Source organism: Podarcis cretensis (genome assembly GCF_951804945.1).
Source record: "Podarcis cretensis genome assembly, chromosome: 7".
NCBI lineage: Eukaryota > Metazoa > Chordata > Lepidosauria > Squamata > Lacertidae > Podarcis > Podarcis cretensis.
The window spans coordinates 25,459,035-25,473,859 of NC_137176.1; the positions used below are offsets into that span (position 1 = coordinate 25,459,035).

Below are 14,825 nucleotides of genomic sequence, written 5' to 3' on the forward strand. Positions count from 1 at the left end.
GCGGCAGCAGGAGGATTAGCTAAAATGGTCTTCAGGTTAAGAACAGTTTCAGGTTAAGAACGGACCTCCGGAATGAATTAAGTACTTAACCCAAGGTACCACTGTACTTTAACGTTGTGTCCCCGGGTGTTATTGGACCACAACTGCCATCTTCCTTAACTATTGATTAAGTTTTTTGGGGTTGATGGGTTTTGTAGGCCAGCAAATTCTGGGGACCCAAGATTGAAGAACACTGATCCGAAGAACACTGTTGTGTACACAAACAGGAGGAAGATGGGAAACCAGATAACCAACTGATACTAATAATGTCAACATGCATGTGCAAACAAATCCACAGCTTAGCCATAGAAGAAAATGAAACTATAATTTGAAATTGTCAGAATTAAAACTACGATTTGAGAAAAACATTTCAGTGTTGAAAGCAAGCTGGTCGTAATCTTGAATGCCATGTAAATATTTTATCAATCTAGGTTCAATTGCTGAATTACTAATAAATTATTGTATGTATCTGTTTTATGTAATTATCTTAAAAATAAATCTTTACAACTCTGCTTACAGGTGCTTCGTTTCAATGCATCATCAGAAGAGTCTGAAAGGCCTTCACAGGTAATATCATTCTATAACAGGTTTGGCAATCCTAAACACTCTGGAAGTAAGTTACGTTAACTTCCATGGGATTTACTGGTAAGGCAGCAATCCTATGAAATTTACAACCCTTCCAATATTTGGGTTTTTGTACACTTTGAAGAGCTGCATTGCAAAATTTGGAGACACGGACATTTTGAAGGATAGCTGTGTTCAGGTTAGCTTATTGGTTGGACAAGTGGGAGTTAGGTAGCTTCCCATTCAAATGCAAATAAAATTAAATTTCTCCATCTTCTTCTTTGGCAATCACTTGTAACTGAGTAAGATTGTCTCCCATGGACGCAGTCTTAGCATAAGGTTACCAGATATTTTTCCAATGAATCTGGGGACACTTTTCAGGGGACTGATCTGTAAATCTGGGGACTGTTCCCGAGAAATGGGGATTTCTGGTAACCTTATCTTAGCAGTGATTCCGTAAGTGACTGTGGAGGCCAATTCTGGATCCACATGTCCTTCCACAGTAGGGACATAGGTGAGGGTTTGCCAAATGTGCCTTCTTAGCATGTTTCTCCCTTGCATCCTGAGTTGGAGTGTCTTCAAAGCCCATGACACCTTTGGTAAAGGCTGTTCTCCAATTGGAGCGCTCACAGGCCAGTGTTTCCCAATTGTTGGTGTTTATATTACATTTTTTAAAAAAAATTGCCTTGAGTGAGTCCTTAAACCTCTTTTGTTGACCACCAGCATTGCGCTTTCCATTTTAAAGTTTGGAATGAAATAGTTATTTTGGAAGATGATAATCAGGCATCCGCACAACATGACCAGTCCAAGTAGAACATAACATATAACATACATAATATAACATAATGACCGCTCCCCACTTAAAACGGGGGGCGCCCTTTGCGGGGACGCGTGCAGCCCTGGATCTGGAGTGGCCCCATCAGCATAGGCTTTGCCTTCCCTCAGGTGGGATACCTGGAGGTCCCCGCCTACCCCAGTGAGTTGTCCAATCCCACCTGGGGGAAGCGTTGCCAGGGAAACCAGGCCAGGTAGGAGGAGGGATTACCTGCCCACACAATAGAGGGTGGATCTTAATTGTTAATCCTCACTTGGCTCCAGAGCTTCTCCCACCCTACCCACCCTCAGTTAATGCCTTCTTTTGCAGGTTATCTTTTCTTCATAGGTTTTGCAGGTTAACCTTTCTCCACAGGTATGCGGGCGCTGCTACGATAAGGTCGCTGTTAAAGGGCCGGAAAGGAATTTCCCTGCATTGGCAGGTTTCGCCTTTCCCGTAGCAAAACGTCACAACTTTGGCGGTATCAGGCCTTGGGCGGAATCCTTTAGTCCATCTTCCTCTTTGCGGCGGCGATACCAGGGTTCCCCGTTAAAGGGGTTTTTGAAGGGAGGCTTTGGCCGTACGCCGAAAGGTCGTCATTGCTCTCCCCTGCGGCGGCGTAACAGGGGCGGCTATCTCTGCTTGAACATATGTTCTCCAGAGCCGGCCCATCCCCCCCACACACACTGGATAACCCTGATGCTCCCTAGGTCCCCAGCTGGGGACTAGGGAGGGAGAACGCCCAATGCCTGAGCCAAGGTCTACCCACATTTGAAATTTAATAAAGTTGTGGCCAATTTAATCCCATAGCGCGTTGTCTAGAGTCGTTATTCCACATGACGGGGGGGACCACTCGGGATCTGGGGACTCCGCCTGTCCACGCAACATAACATAACATAACATAACATAACATAACATAACATCATAACATACATAACAACATAACATAACATAACATAAAACATAACATAACATAACATAACATAACATAACATAACAATATAACATAACATAACATAACATAACATAACATGTTAATCAGATCATAATATAAATTATTGCATTGAGCATGCTAAAGTTTAGTCATTTTCCAAAGGAGGATGGAAGAAAAAAGCTAAACTCTGGGCAGCAACTAGTTTTGCATGATTGTCATTTTACAAAACAACAACAAATAAACCTATGGTCACGTAAAGCATCCTCAATAAACACACGAGATGTAACCGGCTGTGTTCTTAGATAAATAAGGTAGATAAATTTGTATCAAATTTCAACAGAAATAACTCATAAAGTTCAACAAACGAACAAAGCAGAAGACCCAGTGGATCAGATCATTCTCTAGTCAGTTCATGCATAAATAAGGTCCATCCGCGTAATGGTCTCTATTCCACCTGTCTGTTCATAAAGTCCAAACAATCCACATGAAAGGTTGTTACAGTTCCACAAAATCCTTTCACAGAGTCTAGACAAGGATTTCCAGAATATTGGCCTTGTTTCGCCGTCCTGGGCTTCATCAGTAGTTAAAGCACATATGTGATATTACAAGACAGTGGATCTTATGGCATAGTAGTAGCTGTGGTACATTCAATTTTCCCCTGGCAATCCCCCCCCCCCCAACTAAACTGCTACAGTCATATCTTGGATCTCAAACACCTTGGCTCCTGAACAAATCAGTTCCTGAACGATCAAAACCCGGAAGTGAGTGTTTCTGTTTTTGAATGTTCTTTTGGAAGCAGAACATCCAACGGGACTTCCACAGCTTCCGATTGGCTGCAGGATCCTCCTGCAGCCAATCAGAAGCCGTGCTTTGGTTTCCAAACATTTTGGAAGTCAAATGGACTTCTGGAACGGATTCTGTTTGACTTCCAAGAATAGTTATCTACCTATGCAATACCATCGACTCTAATGCAACTGAGATTTTTATATGCAATGGTGTCTCCCTGTAAAGGAACCAGGACTCAGTAAAGATGAAACCATCAACAGTCAATTCCAGGAACTGATTTCTAAAATCAACCAACCCAATAACACCTACCTGCTGAAAACTGCAAATAGAGTGTATGGAGAAAAGACTTTCGATTTTAACAGCGTGAGTATTTTATACTAAGCTGCCAAGTTTCATTTGAAAATAGTTACATATATAAAAATATACTTCTAATCACAAAGATTACTTCCACATAGCATAATTAGATAATATGGTGTTAAGAAAAACTGAAAGTGTTGTATGCGGTATATGATGCAATAATACTGAGCTAGAGGGTGATCATTATTAAATTTAATATACATTTTATTTTGTGGTGCTTATTTCTAGATCTGTTTTTCACAGTAATAATTTCACGACGCCAATTTAAACATTGGCTTTTATTCAACATGTTTGTATCCTGCCTTTCTTACAAGGATCTCAGGATGATATATATGGATTTATTAGTTTTTTGTGTTTACAACCATTCTGTAAAGTAGGTTGGGCTTTCCAAAGACAATGAGTAGCAGCCACAAATGAGTCCGGATTCTAATCTGGGTTTCCAGATTGCCCATGGGTCATGTTTTTCTCATAGCCGCAACCTTAGACATTTTGGTTTCTCTTCAGATTGTATAAAACTTCTGCCTTAAATTCAAACAGAAATCAAACATTGGTCTTGTTTCTCCTCCTTCTCTCAGCTTGCTGGTTTATATCTGGCCCACATCACTGCAGACTCTCAGCTCTCATCTTTGTCTTTTTCCACCAGCCAGCCGAGGGATGGGGGTGGGCACCCATTTGCTGCCTCACCCAAATCCACTTCCTTTGTTCCCCCAATGGCCCATCACCCAGGCTATCACCTCAATAGAAAGCTGTCTTCTGTTTTGACACTTGCTGTTTTGACACATCCAGGGGTTAGAAGGGTCTCTGCATACAACCTACTTCCCCCTTTCACCTGCACAAAAAAAGAGAAACTCATAACAATTTATACTTTTGCCCCTATAATTTTCAGGAGTACCTTCAGCTCACTAAGAAGTACTATCACGCAGAACTACAACCGGTTGATTTTTTGAATGCTGCAGAACAAGTCAGAGACCAGATCAACGCTTGGGTTGAAAAACAAACTGACAGTAAGCTTATTTATTCAGCCACTGCAGACTGTAATTCCAAGTATTACTCTACTGTATGCTCAGTTCCAGACCTGCCCTTGAGTCTTAATGTCCTTATAACCACTTAGGCAGTCAAGGGAATAAACCCTAAGCTACAAGAAAAGCAGAGAAAACAGTTTTAAAGTTAATTAAAGATTTACAAAATCCACTGTATCTCCAGGCTTGAAAACTGGATGCTGATGTCTATAGAGGGATACAATGGCCCAGTTCTGGTACCCTGAAAATGCTTCATCACCTCTAGCCAGCATGTCCAATGGGCAGGGATGACATGTGTTTTAATCTTAAACATCTGGAGGATACCCTTGTTGAGCGTTATGAGAAAGGGCTACAGTGAATCTTGGGTTTGTCCCAGGGCTGTCTTAAGCATATGCAGCACCAGGGTGCAAAGATCTGCCCGATGCCCCCCCCAGTACATGCCCCCCCCAGGTTGCCCAGTCCCAGGCGTACAGGAGGGCAGATCCAGCCAGCCGCCTCAGTGTCTCGCTGGCTCAGTTGCCCCCGAACTCGCAGAGCAGAGCCGTGTGCAGCAGAAGAGCCCACCGTGGTGCTCCAACTGACGAGTGGGCTCTTCCCCAGACTCTTAGCATGGCGCCCCTGAGAGCCCAGCGTACAGGTGCCCCACACTCCTAGCGCCTATGGGTAAGACGGCCCTGGTTTGTCCACCCCCATCTTCTCTGATGCACCTGTGAGATCAGAAGCTTGAACTTCCAATTGGAATTAACCATGGGTTAGTGTGTTATCCAAACCCTGAACCATGGTTAATCTTAACTATAGTCAGCTGAAACAAATCAGCTTCAAAAAGTGCAGTTTATGTTTCAACTAAAGATCTCTGCTTGTCTGAGTTTAGTTGATACAGCAAGTTGCAGTCATCTAAATAAAAGCTTCTTAACTCCTCCTTGGAGGTACACCGGGGGCAAGGGAAGCACATGAAACTGAGGTTTGCTAAAGCTAGTTCTACATCCGAATCGTCCCATTTGTACAGGAAACCATGTACAATTCCAATGTAAATGTATTTGAGGAACCGACACATTTTTCTGAGTTTTTTTTTTTAAAAGAACTGACTTTCTGGGCATAATGTGCAATCCCTAGCTGCTTAAATATTGAAATACATTTGTTATATTTAGTTTCTCTCTGTAATGGTTTAATAATTCGTTCCCATCATGCTAGCTGCTTCCCCTTTACAGCTCCAAGTAATATTCATGCAGGTGAATCAGCCAGCTAGAGCCTGGATCTGGGAAAAGCAAGGTTCTTTAATGACAGAAATTCACTTTTCCATTTCACCTGAAGAACCCACAAGCCATGGGGAAAGCAGTCGTGAGATTTATAGCAGAACTGGGAAAGAGTTCAGATGAGTGACTCCTAGGCTTGACTCACAACAACAGCATTCCTTTTAGAGCCATATCCTGTTTGTATAGCAACACTGGGATACCAATACATTAACAACACCCTTCTTTTTTTCCAAAAGACAAAATCAAGAATCTTCTGCCTAAAGATTCGGTTGGTGCTCAGACAGCACTGGTCATAGTAAATGCCATTTACTTCAAAGGAAAGTGGGAGAAAAGATTTGAGAAAGCAAACACTACTGAGAAGCCTTTCAGACTGAGTAAGGTACGCATGTGTTAATAAAATAAAAGGTGTGTTTTTCCATGAATATGACACATTCTGCTGGTATCAATTCTCTGTAAAATTATTCAGAGCTCTGTGCACAAGGAAAACCACTAAATGTTTATATTAAGAAAGAGAATTGTGGGTTTATTCTTGGTTTGAAAGTGTTGTCGTTAATTGAGTGTATCTCTTGAAAAGCTACAGTGCAATTCTAAACATGTCTATCCAGAAGTAAGTCCTACTGATTTCAATGAGGGCTTGCTCCCAGGTAAAGTGTGTTTTAGATTGTGGCTTTATTCTTATTAAACTTACAAAGTTGCTACTGTAATGAATTCTGCTTAAATTTGGCATTGTGACTTATGCCTACCTTAATTGCTACTAATATGATGGTGAAACTTGGTTGGGGGGGGGGGAATAAACATGTGATGATATAGCACTCTGAATTAAAGTGGCCAGGAGCAAAGCAAAATATAGTGAAACAAGTAGGATTCAAACACAGAAGGACTGTGCACCAGCAGATGCTCTCATTGCTATCCAAAGAATTACCAGCGCAGCAGAAAACCCTGATGTCACCCACTCAACCACACTCCCTCTGCACCTTTTGGACTAATCTAAAGCCACCTCAGATTGCCCAGGGCTGGATCTACATCGCCCTGTTTAATGTTATTAGAATGATACCAGGTATATCATTCTAAAACAGGGCATACTTGTAAATCAAAGTGTTTCTTACCTCTGTCCCCCCCCCCCATCAAAACACTGTCTCCCTACTGCAGGTTGTTCTGTAGTGCCACCTGGTGTCCCATTTTTAATAAAACATTATGAACATAAAAAGTAGAGTGTCATGTGTCCAAATACGTTAGGAAAACCATTCCTTAACGTTAAAAACCATGTGTGTAGATCTGCCCCAGGTTTAGATACGAGTGCTTGTTTTTAGCTTTTCAGTGCTGCCCCCTGGTGGAAACAACACTATTCCATTGTTCCCATTCTCATAACAACCCCCCCCCCAAGAAAAGTAATGAGGGGTGGGGTGGGAAGTTGCCCGTGTTTGAGAGAGAAAGGCCCTTTATTTAGTTTTAATGCTTCAAGCTTCTTGGTCTCTGACACATCTGAATGGCAGTTCATTTCAGTTGGGAAAAGGATCGCATGTGTTTTTTATTACAGACCCAGTCAAAGCCTGTGCAAATGATGTTTCTAAAAGGTACATTGCCAACCTTCTACATTGATATCCTGAGGGTTCGTATTCTTGAGCTCCCATATGAGAACAATGATGTCAGCATGTTCATCATGCTTCCAGACGACATTGAAGATGAGTCGACTGGTCTGGAAATGGTAAAACACTTGCTTTCATGTCTCCAGAGACTGTTAGACATTTCATTTCATCCCTAAATAAATCAGGAGTGGGGAAATCTGTGAGCCTCCAAAATGTTCCTGGACAACATCTGGACAGAGATGGTGGGGTGGGGGGTTGTAGTTCACTAGCACATAGAGGACCACAATTTCCTCACCCCTGATTTATATAAACAGAGATAGATGCACAAAACATTGTCTGATTTTTCCCGCATTGTCACATCCACCTCCATACATTTAAAGCACATGACTTTGAGGCATTCTCAAAGTAAAGGAAGGGTTGAACTCTGATTAATAAGAGTACGCACAGAGGCTTGAACCAGCAAGACTCTGGGAAGGGTGCTTATAATAATATTTATCTCCACCCTCCAGCCCATGTCGTTTTATTCACAAAAGAACTTTTTACAGAGTGTTTGTAAGAACCAATCAGATTTCTTCTGAGCATTTCAACAAACCCCACGTGGGGACAAAGTCTGATCAAAAGAAATTCTTTTAACTACAAAGACTACTCTGAGCATGCATACATAATCTGAGAGTAAATAAAAGAGGACTAGAGAAACTCCGGAGATCACAATCAGGAGTAAACAGGAAAGGATGGAAGGATGGCAAGGAGATAGGCATCTTTATCACCTTCCTGTGAAACTATTTCCAGACCCTAAGATCAACATCCTGAGATTAACATATTGGAAAGGCTACTTCAAAGAAGCTGCCCACTATCTTCCACAGCCCAGGATGCATGATGCAGCACCTGGCACCTGGCTGTGTACATGACTTGTCAAGCCAGAGAAATGGAACAGGGGTGCAGAGGTGTGGATTGATCAAAAAACATATCAAAATAGTTTAAACCCAGTCAACTCAATGCCTTCATTGCTGACACAGATGGCTTACTCTATTGTTATAATTCCTCATAACAATCCCACCTGATCACTACATGACTTCCCCCAAAGGATCCTGGGAACTGCAGGTTATTCCCCAAAGAGCAACAGTTCCCTGCACTCTTAATGAACTACAGTTCCCAGGTTTCTTTGGGGGGAGCCATGTGCTTTAAATGTAAGGTGTGAATGTGATGGAGCCTTATAAACCACAGGCTAGCCCAAGTCCACGAAAGTACAATTTTTTGCTTGTTTACTCAGAAGTAACTCCCATTGTGATCAGTGGGGCTTAATTTCAAGTGCATACAGTCGTACCTTGGATCCCAAATGCCCTGGAAATCGGATCTTTTGGCTCCCGAATGTCGCAAACCCAGAAGTGATTGTTCTGGTTTGCGAATGTTCTTTTGGAAGCCGAATGTCCAACGGGGCTTCTGTGGCTTCTGATTGGCTGCAGGAGCTTCCCGCAGCCAATCAGAAGCTGTGCTTTGGTTTGTGAATGTTTTGGAAGTCGAACGGACTTCTGGAATGGATTCCATTCGACTTCCAAGGTACAACTGTATATGAGTCAGCATAGAAGGGCTTGTTGCATTGTGAGCAAAATAATCACCTAATTTTAAAAGAAAAAAGAGAAAATAACATGCAGTAACCTTATGTATTTAGCATCGACAGAGTGGGTTGCAGGTACAGTGGCCAGCTTTGGGGGTGGAGTGGGGTGGTGAAAGCACTATGGGCCCCTAAAACTTGGAAGTGCCTTTTCTTCTTTTTCTCAAAAATTTTATTGATTTTCCAAAATTTCTAAACAAACAAACAAACATAAATAAATCCTTACTGTAATTATTCCACTCTTAATAACATTTTTACGTGACTGCCTCAAATCCCCCTGGTTGAGTTTAAATATATATCATTGTAACAGTTTTCCAAAACAAATTTCTCATAAAATTTACTTAATCAGTTAATGTCTTTCTTTCTTTTCATATTAATTTTAAACATGTTATTCTATAACATCACATATTTAAATCCTAAGCCTATCTGGTGTTTGCAAGTATTTCTATTTAAATTATCTTAGCATATTTAACCAAATAGTCTTTGAATTTCCTCCATTCCTCCTGGTACTCCTCCTCCTTCTGGTCACAGACTCTTCTGGTTAGGTTGGCTAGCTCCGAAAAGTCCATCATCTTCATCTGCCATTCCTCCAGTGTTGGCACTTCTTGTGTTTTCCAATTCTTGGCTAGCAAAATTCTAGCTGCAGTTGTGGCATACAAAAACAATCTAACATCTTTCTTGGGCACTTCCAAACCTGTTGTTCCAAGAAGAAAGGCCTCTGGTTTCTTAATAAATGTATATTTCAACATTTTTTTTCAATTCATTATAAATCTTCTCCCAGAAGTCTTTCACCTTGGGGCAGGTCCATCACATATGATAAAAGGTACCTTCTTTTTCTTTACATTTCCAACATAGATTATCACTATTGTGATATATCTTTGCTAATTTTACAGGGGTTAAATACCATCTATACATCATTTTCATAATATTTTCCTTTAACACTGTACATGTTGGGAAAGAAACATTCTGCACAGAAACAGTAAAGATGTTTGTACCTTAAAGAATAGTTTTTGTGAGCTCTGGGCTCATTGGTTGCAGCTGGCCATGGCTACAAAAGGAGAAAATCTGCAGTTTGAACTCTGCCTGCGGGAAAAACACCCACAAGCTTTGCTATTTGTTGTTTTGAAATAAAGTCCTTATTTGATTTGGTTTTACACCGGTCTCGTAGTGTCACAGTCTTCTGTCATCTGCCACCAGTGGAAAATCCCCCTCTAACAGTACATGCAGTAAACTTGACCCCTTTCCTCCACAACCTTTCCCAGTCTTCAAACATTATTTTATGTCCCACATCACTTGCCTTTTCTCCTTGCATCACATTCCCTAGCAAAGTAAACAGCAGGCTTTGTTTCGAAAGCCCTCATAACTTTGTGGTGAGAAGAGTTACTGGTTGTAGGGTTGTTGTTTTTAAGAGTCACTTTTGTTTTCATTTTGCTGTCTAACTTGCTTTATTATACGACCACAGCTGGAAAAAGAACTAACATATGAGAGATTGTCGATATGGACGAGTTCGGATATGATGCAGAAAAGGAAGGTGGAGCTTCACTTACCAAGGATCAAACTGGAAGAGAGTTTCGACCTCAAGTCCACCCTAAGCAGTATGGGGATGAAGGATGCTTTCATTCCAGACCAAGCTAACTTCTCGGGAATGTCAAAAAAAGGCGACTTGGCTTTGTCAGAGGTGTATCACAAGTCCTTTGTGGAGATCAATGAAGAGGGCACTGAGGCAGCAGCTGCCTCAGCAGCCACCATTGTAATAAGGTCATCTCAGAAGCCCATAAAATTTGAAGCAAACCATCCTTTTATCTTCTTTATCAAGCATAAGGCAACAAAAAACACCCTCTTCTTGGGCAGATTCTCTTCTCCATAGAATGTGGTTGCCAATGTAATGAACCTACCAGTACCTCCCATGGTAAACACACCCTCAAAAATAAAAAATGCATAAGAGAACTTCTTGCCCTCCTGCCAAGTTAATGTTGACACTGGCTTTGCCTCTCTTTCTCTCCTCTGCAAACAACCATTTTGTGTCATGCCACATGCCCCATGGCAGCCATTTTGTGAATGTCGCCATAGCAGTTTCTCAAAATTCCAAATGTCCTCCTTGGCCCAAAAAGGTTGTCAATCTGTCAGTGGTTAGGAGCAGGCTGAAATGCCACAGGCCTCACATTTAGGCCTAATGCTGTTTTAGGCATAACCTATATAAGCTTTTCTGCCTTCCTTCTGTTGCCCAAATCTGTCTCTGTGTAGCACCCTGCTTGTGGTTAACGCTTAGCTGGAATGAAATATTCAACGCAGCAATAGAGAAATTAAAATAATAATTTATTTGTCAGACAAATAAATATGAGGCACAGTGGTATATGGTTACCAAGCTCTGGCCTGGCCTCCTGCCATTCTGGCCAGCACTTATATTTCCTTAATCCAGCCCCCTTGCTCCTCCTGTGGCTGCCTCTGTCCAATCAGCCTGGTTGAAATTCCTATTGGCTGTTTGCTAGAACCAATCACAAAAGATACACCCATTTCCTTTTGCCCTTTTATGGGAAATAAAAGCTATATTTATAATTGGCAAACAAGTAGCCATTAACCTCTACAAGGCACCTTAATTACCAAATCACCTTTGCCCCCTTAATTCTAAAATAGAGCAGATGGCTAAAACAGATGGTGGCTAATTCTATTTTAAACAGGTATCAAAGATCTTTTGTACGCATCATCAATGAAAGATCTCCTTCATTGGAGGTTCCTTTAAACAAAAACCTGACAACCATCTGTCTAGAGTGCTCTGATGGTGCTTTCCTGCTTGGCAAGGGGGGGCTAGGCTGGTGGCTGATGGCCCCTGTGATCTCTTCCAACTATATGAAATAAGAATCTAGCATAAGGATTTAACATTTCTTAGCTTCTAATTCCTTTGCATAATTACATTTAAGCCAATATATTTTTAATACATAATATATATAATTTTTTTATAAGCAAAGACGTTTTCAAAGTAAGAAAAAACTTAAAAACACTTTCTTTCCCTATTTCCATTAGCTCTTGCCCTTAGGAAAATGTGGCTCAAGTCTCTAACGGGAGGCACAATAATTCTTACTATTTACCAACTTAATTGTAGCTTAATTGTACTCTGCAACATGCAAGGTCAGTGACCTCGCTCAGCCTTTTATGACCGCAATAAACCAGAGGGCCTCTCTGGCCAAGAGGATGAACATCTGCCAAAATCTTAGCCAGCCTAGTTCCTGCCTGGCATGAAACATTTGTGAATTTGAACTCATTTTTAAGATACAACCTTGATCAAAAAATATAAGCTTGATAAAAATGCAGGCTTATGATTAGATGCCTCATCTGTACATGACAAGAGTGTGCAGCATCACCAGCATCACATTCTTAATTCTTCCCTAAATGCCAGTCATCATTGTCTGTAAAACATGCATTTTAAAGCAATAAATTAATTTTTGAAAATTACTGTACTTTTCCGTGTATTGGATGAGCTTTTCTTCAGATAAAAGTATCTCTCAAATTGGGGGCCGTCTTATACATGGGTAGTGCTGAGTGGGGACATGGGATTGGTCACTGGCACGGAGCATTTCAGTGGCAATTTTGGCTGATGATTGGTTGCTTCATCAAGGGCTGCTCTTAATTTGGTGCTGCCTTTTCAACTGGGCAGGTGATTTGCAGTTGCTTTTCGCCTGTGGGCAGAAGATTTATGTCTTCTGCGGGGTGCTTGACTGTTTTCGTTGGACCGGTGGGTGAGCGTTTATCATTAACCCCCCTCTCCCAAAACAGCTTAAAAACTGTGGGCAATACTCCCCCTGAAAAGCTCAACAATTCTGGGCAATCTCCCCCCATTTTCTAAATTTTGAGTCCACCAAAATAGGAGGCGTCTTATACACGGAATGTGGTATGTTTCCACTATGCATGGGGGCGTGTTATACACGGAATGTGGTATGTTTCCACTATGCAAAACAATAGTGTTTTAAAACGCTTATCCTCTCTCCCTGTGCCACATGACATGGAGTACAGCCCACTTGCATTAAAATAATTGACAACGCTCCTATTTATTTTTAAATATATATTCATCATCTCACCAGCTGGTTAAGCAAAGAAAGAGCAATTAGATGGAACCTGTTCCAAACTGGAGGATATATTATTATTATTATTAATAATAATAATAATAATAATAATAATAATATCTTTATTGTCATTGCCCCCTCTCAGGGACAACGAAATTTACTTGGCTGCTCCATCCACCCAGGTAGGGCACTCCACACAAAATCAGAACAACTATAAAAACACTAATTAAAACAATACAGTATAATACAGCAAGGAAGAGTAGATAACTTTCAAAGTCCAGGTTTCCCATTCAGGGCCGAGATCGCTCTGGAGAAGAAGCTGTTCTTGAGACGGCTCGTTCTTGTCTTCATCGTCCTGTATCTCCGTCCCGACGGCAGGAGCTCGAAGAGACAGTGACCAGGATGTGATGGATCTTTTACTATGTCCAGTGCCTTCCTATGGCACCTTGTGGCATAAATCTGCTCTAAGGTGGAGAGTGGGCAGCCAACAATGCTCTCTGCTGCCTTAACAACTCTGCACAACCCCATCCTGTCCTGGGTAGTACAGCTTCCGTACCACACACATAAGCCATAAGTGAGCACGCTCTCAATGGCACAGTGATAGAAGGCAAGCAGCAGTTTCTGCGGAAGATGGTTTTTCCTTAGGATTCTCAAAAAGTACAGTCTCTGCTGCGCCTTCTTCACAAGCCCCCTTGTGTTGACACTCCAGGACAGATCCTCTTGTAATTCAATACCCAAAAATTTGAACGTTGTTACCCTCTCCACACAGACCCCATCAATCAAAAGTGGCTGGACATTGCCCTTCTGTCTCCTGAAGTCCACCACAAGCTCCTTTGTCTTCCTTGTATTTATGAGCAAGTTGTTAGCTCTGCACCACTCTATCAGCCGCTCCACCTCATCTCTATAGTCCGTTTCACCCTCCCTTTCAGAGATGAGCCCAATCACGGTTGTGTCATCTGCAAATTTGACAACCCTATTACTAGGGTGAGCAGCGACACAATCGTACGTGTAGAGAATATAAAGGAGCGGACTAAGTACGCATCCCTGTGGTGTTCCTGTGTTAGTCTTAAGCGTATTAGAGGTATAAGGGCCCAACCGAACCCTATTACAGACCATAGCTGTCAACTTTTACCTTTTCTTGCGAGGAATCCTGTTCGGAATAAGGGAATTTCCCTTAAAAAGGGGAAAATGTTGACAGCTATGTTACAGATCAGTTGAGACAGTATGCTGCACTTGGGAAATGCATGCAAAATCCAGAGGCTTCTGGGAGAAAGTCCTTTGACAAGTTCTAATTGACTCAAGTCTCTGCTCTGCAGAAATGGTTCATATTCCTATACATATTTTCTTCAAGCGTCGTGATCTGAGTTCTCCTTCTGCATCACTGATGACGGCTCACTGGCATTTCAGGTATTAGAAGTTTGCCCTCTGCATTTATGCACCAACTGTCCATTATGCTTAACCTTACTCAGTTGCAACACAGCATCACCAGGGTCAGAATCCTACCTGGTACCCATCCTTGTTTCCCAATACAATGGTTTCAGAAACTATAGCGGGATCTCCTTCTCAGGCCTCAACATGGTTCTAACAGGGCATCATAATCTCAGCCAGGTAGTCTGACCTTTGTTTTAAGCATCGTAATTGTGTGTATTGGGCAAAAAAATTGAAGGCATAAATATCATTTATTGCCCAGGTTCCCCACATGGTTAACAACAATCTGGACACTTTCAGTAGATCAAATAGTGTCCCACAGTGCTTTCATTTGAAGAGATGGGACTCCTTCAACACTCCTCATAAACACACTCT

At 41.7% G+C, this 14,825-nt stretch overlaps 2 protein-coding genes across 2 annotated transcripts in view; one reads left to right on the forward strand and one right to left on the reverse strand.

Annotated features, from left to right (window-relative positions):
* Positions 1–14,825, reverse strand: part of WRNIP1 (WRN helicase interacting protein 1) — a 181,373-nt gene that overhangs the window by 47,454 nt on the left and 119,094 nt on the right. The gene's annotated exons all lie outside the window — the stretch shown is intronic.
* Positions 1–14,825, forward strand: part of LOC307219522 (uncharacterized protein) — a 40,515-nt gene that overhangs the window by 17,340 nt on the left and 8,350 nt on the right. Inside the window, exons 11-16 of the mRNA XM_079982782.1 lie at positions 559–606; positions 3,363–3,500; positions 4,381–4,498; positions 6,003–6,145; positions 7,304–7,471; positions 10,427–10,760. Coding sequence (XP_079838908.1) covers positions 559–606; positions 3,363–3,500; positions 4,381–4,498; positions 6,003–6,145; positions 7,304–7,471; positions 10,427–10,760 — 949 coding nt within the window. The remainder of the gene's footprint in view (positions 1–558; positions 607–3,362; positions 3,501–4,380; positions 4,499–6,002; positions 6,146–7,303; positions 7,472–10,426; positions 10,761–14,825) is intronic.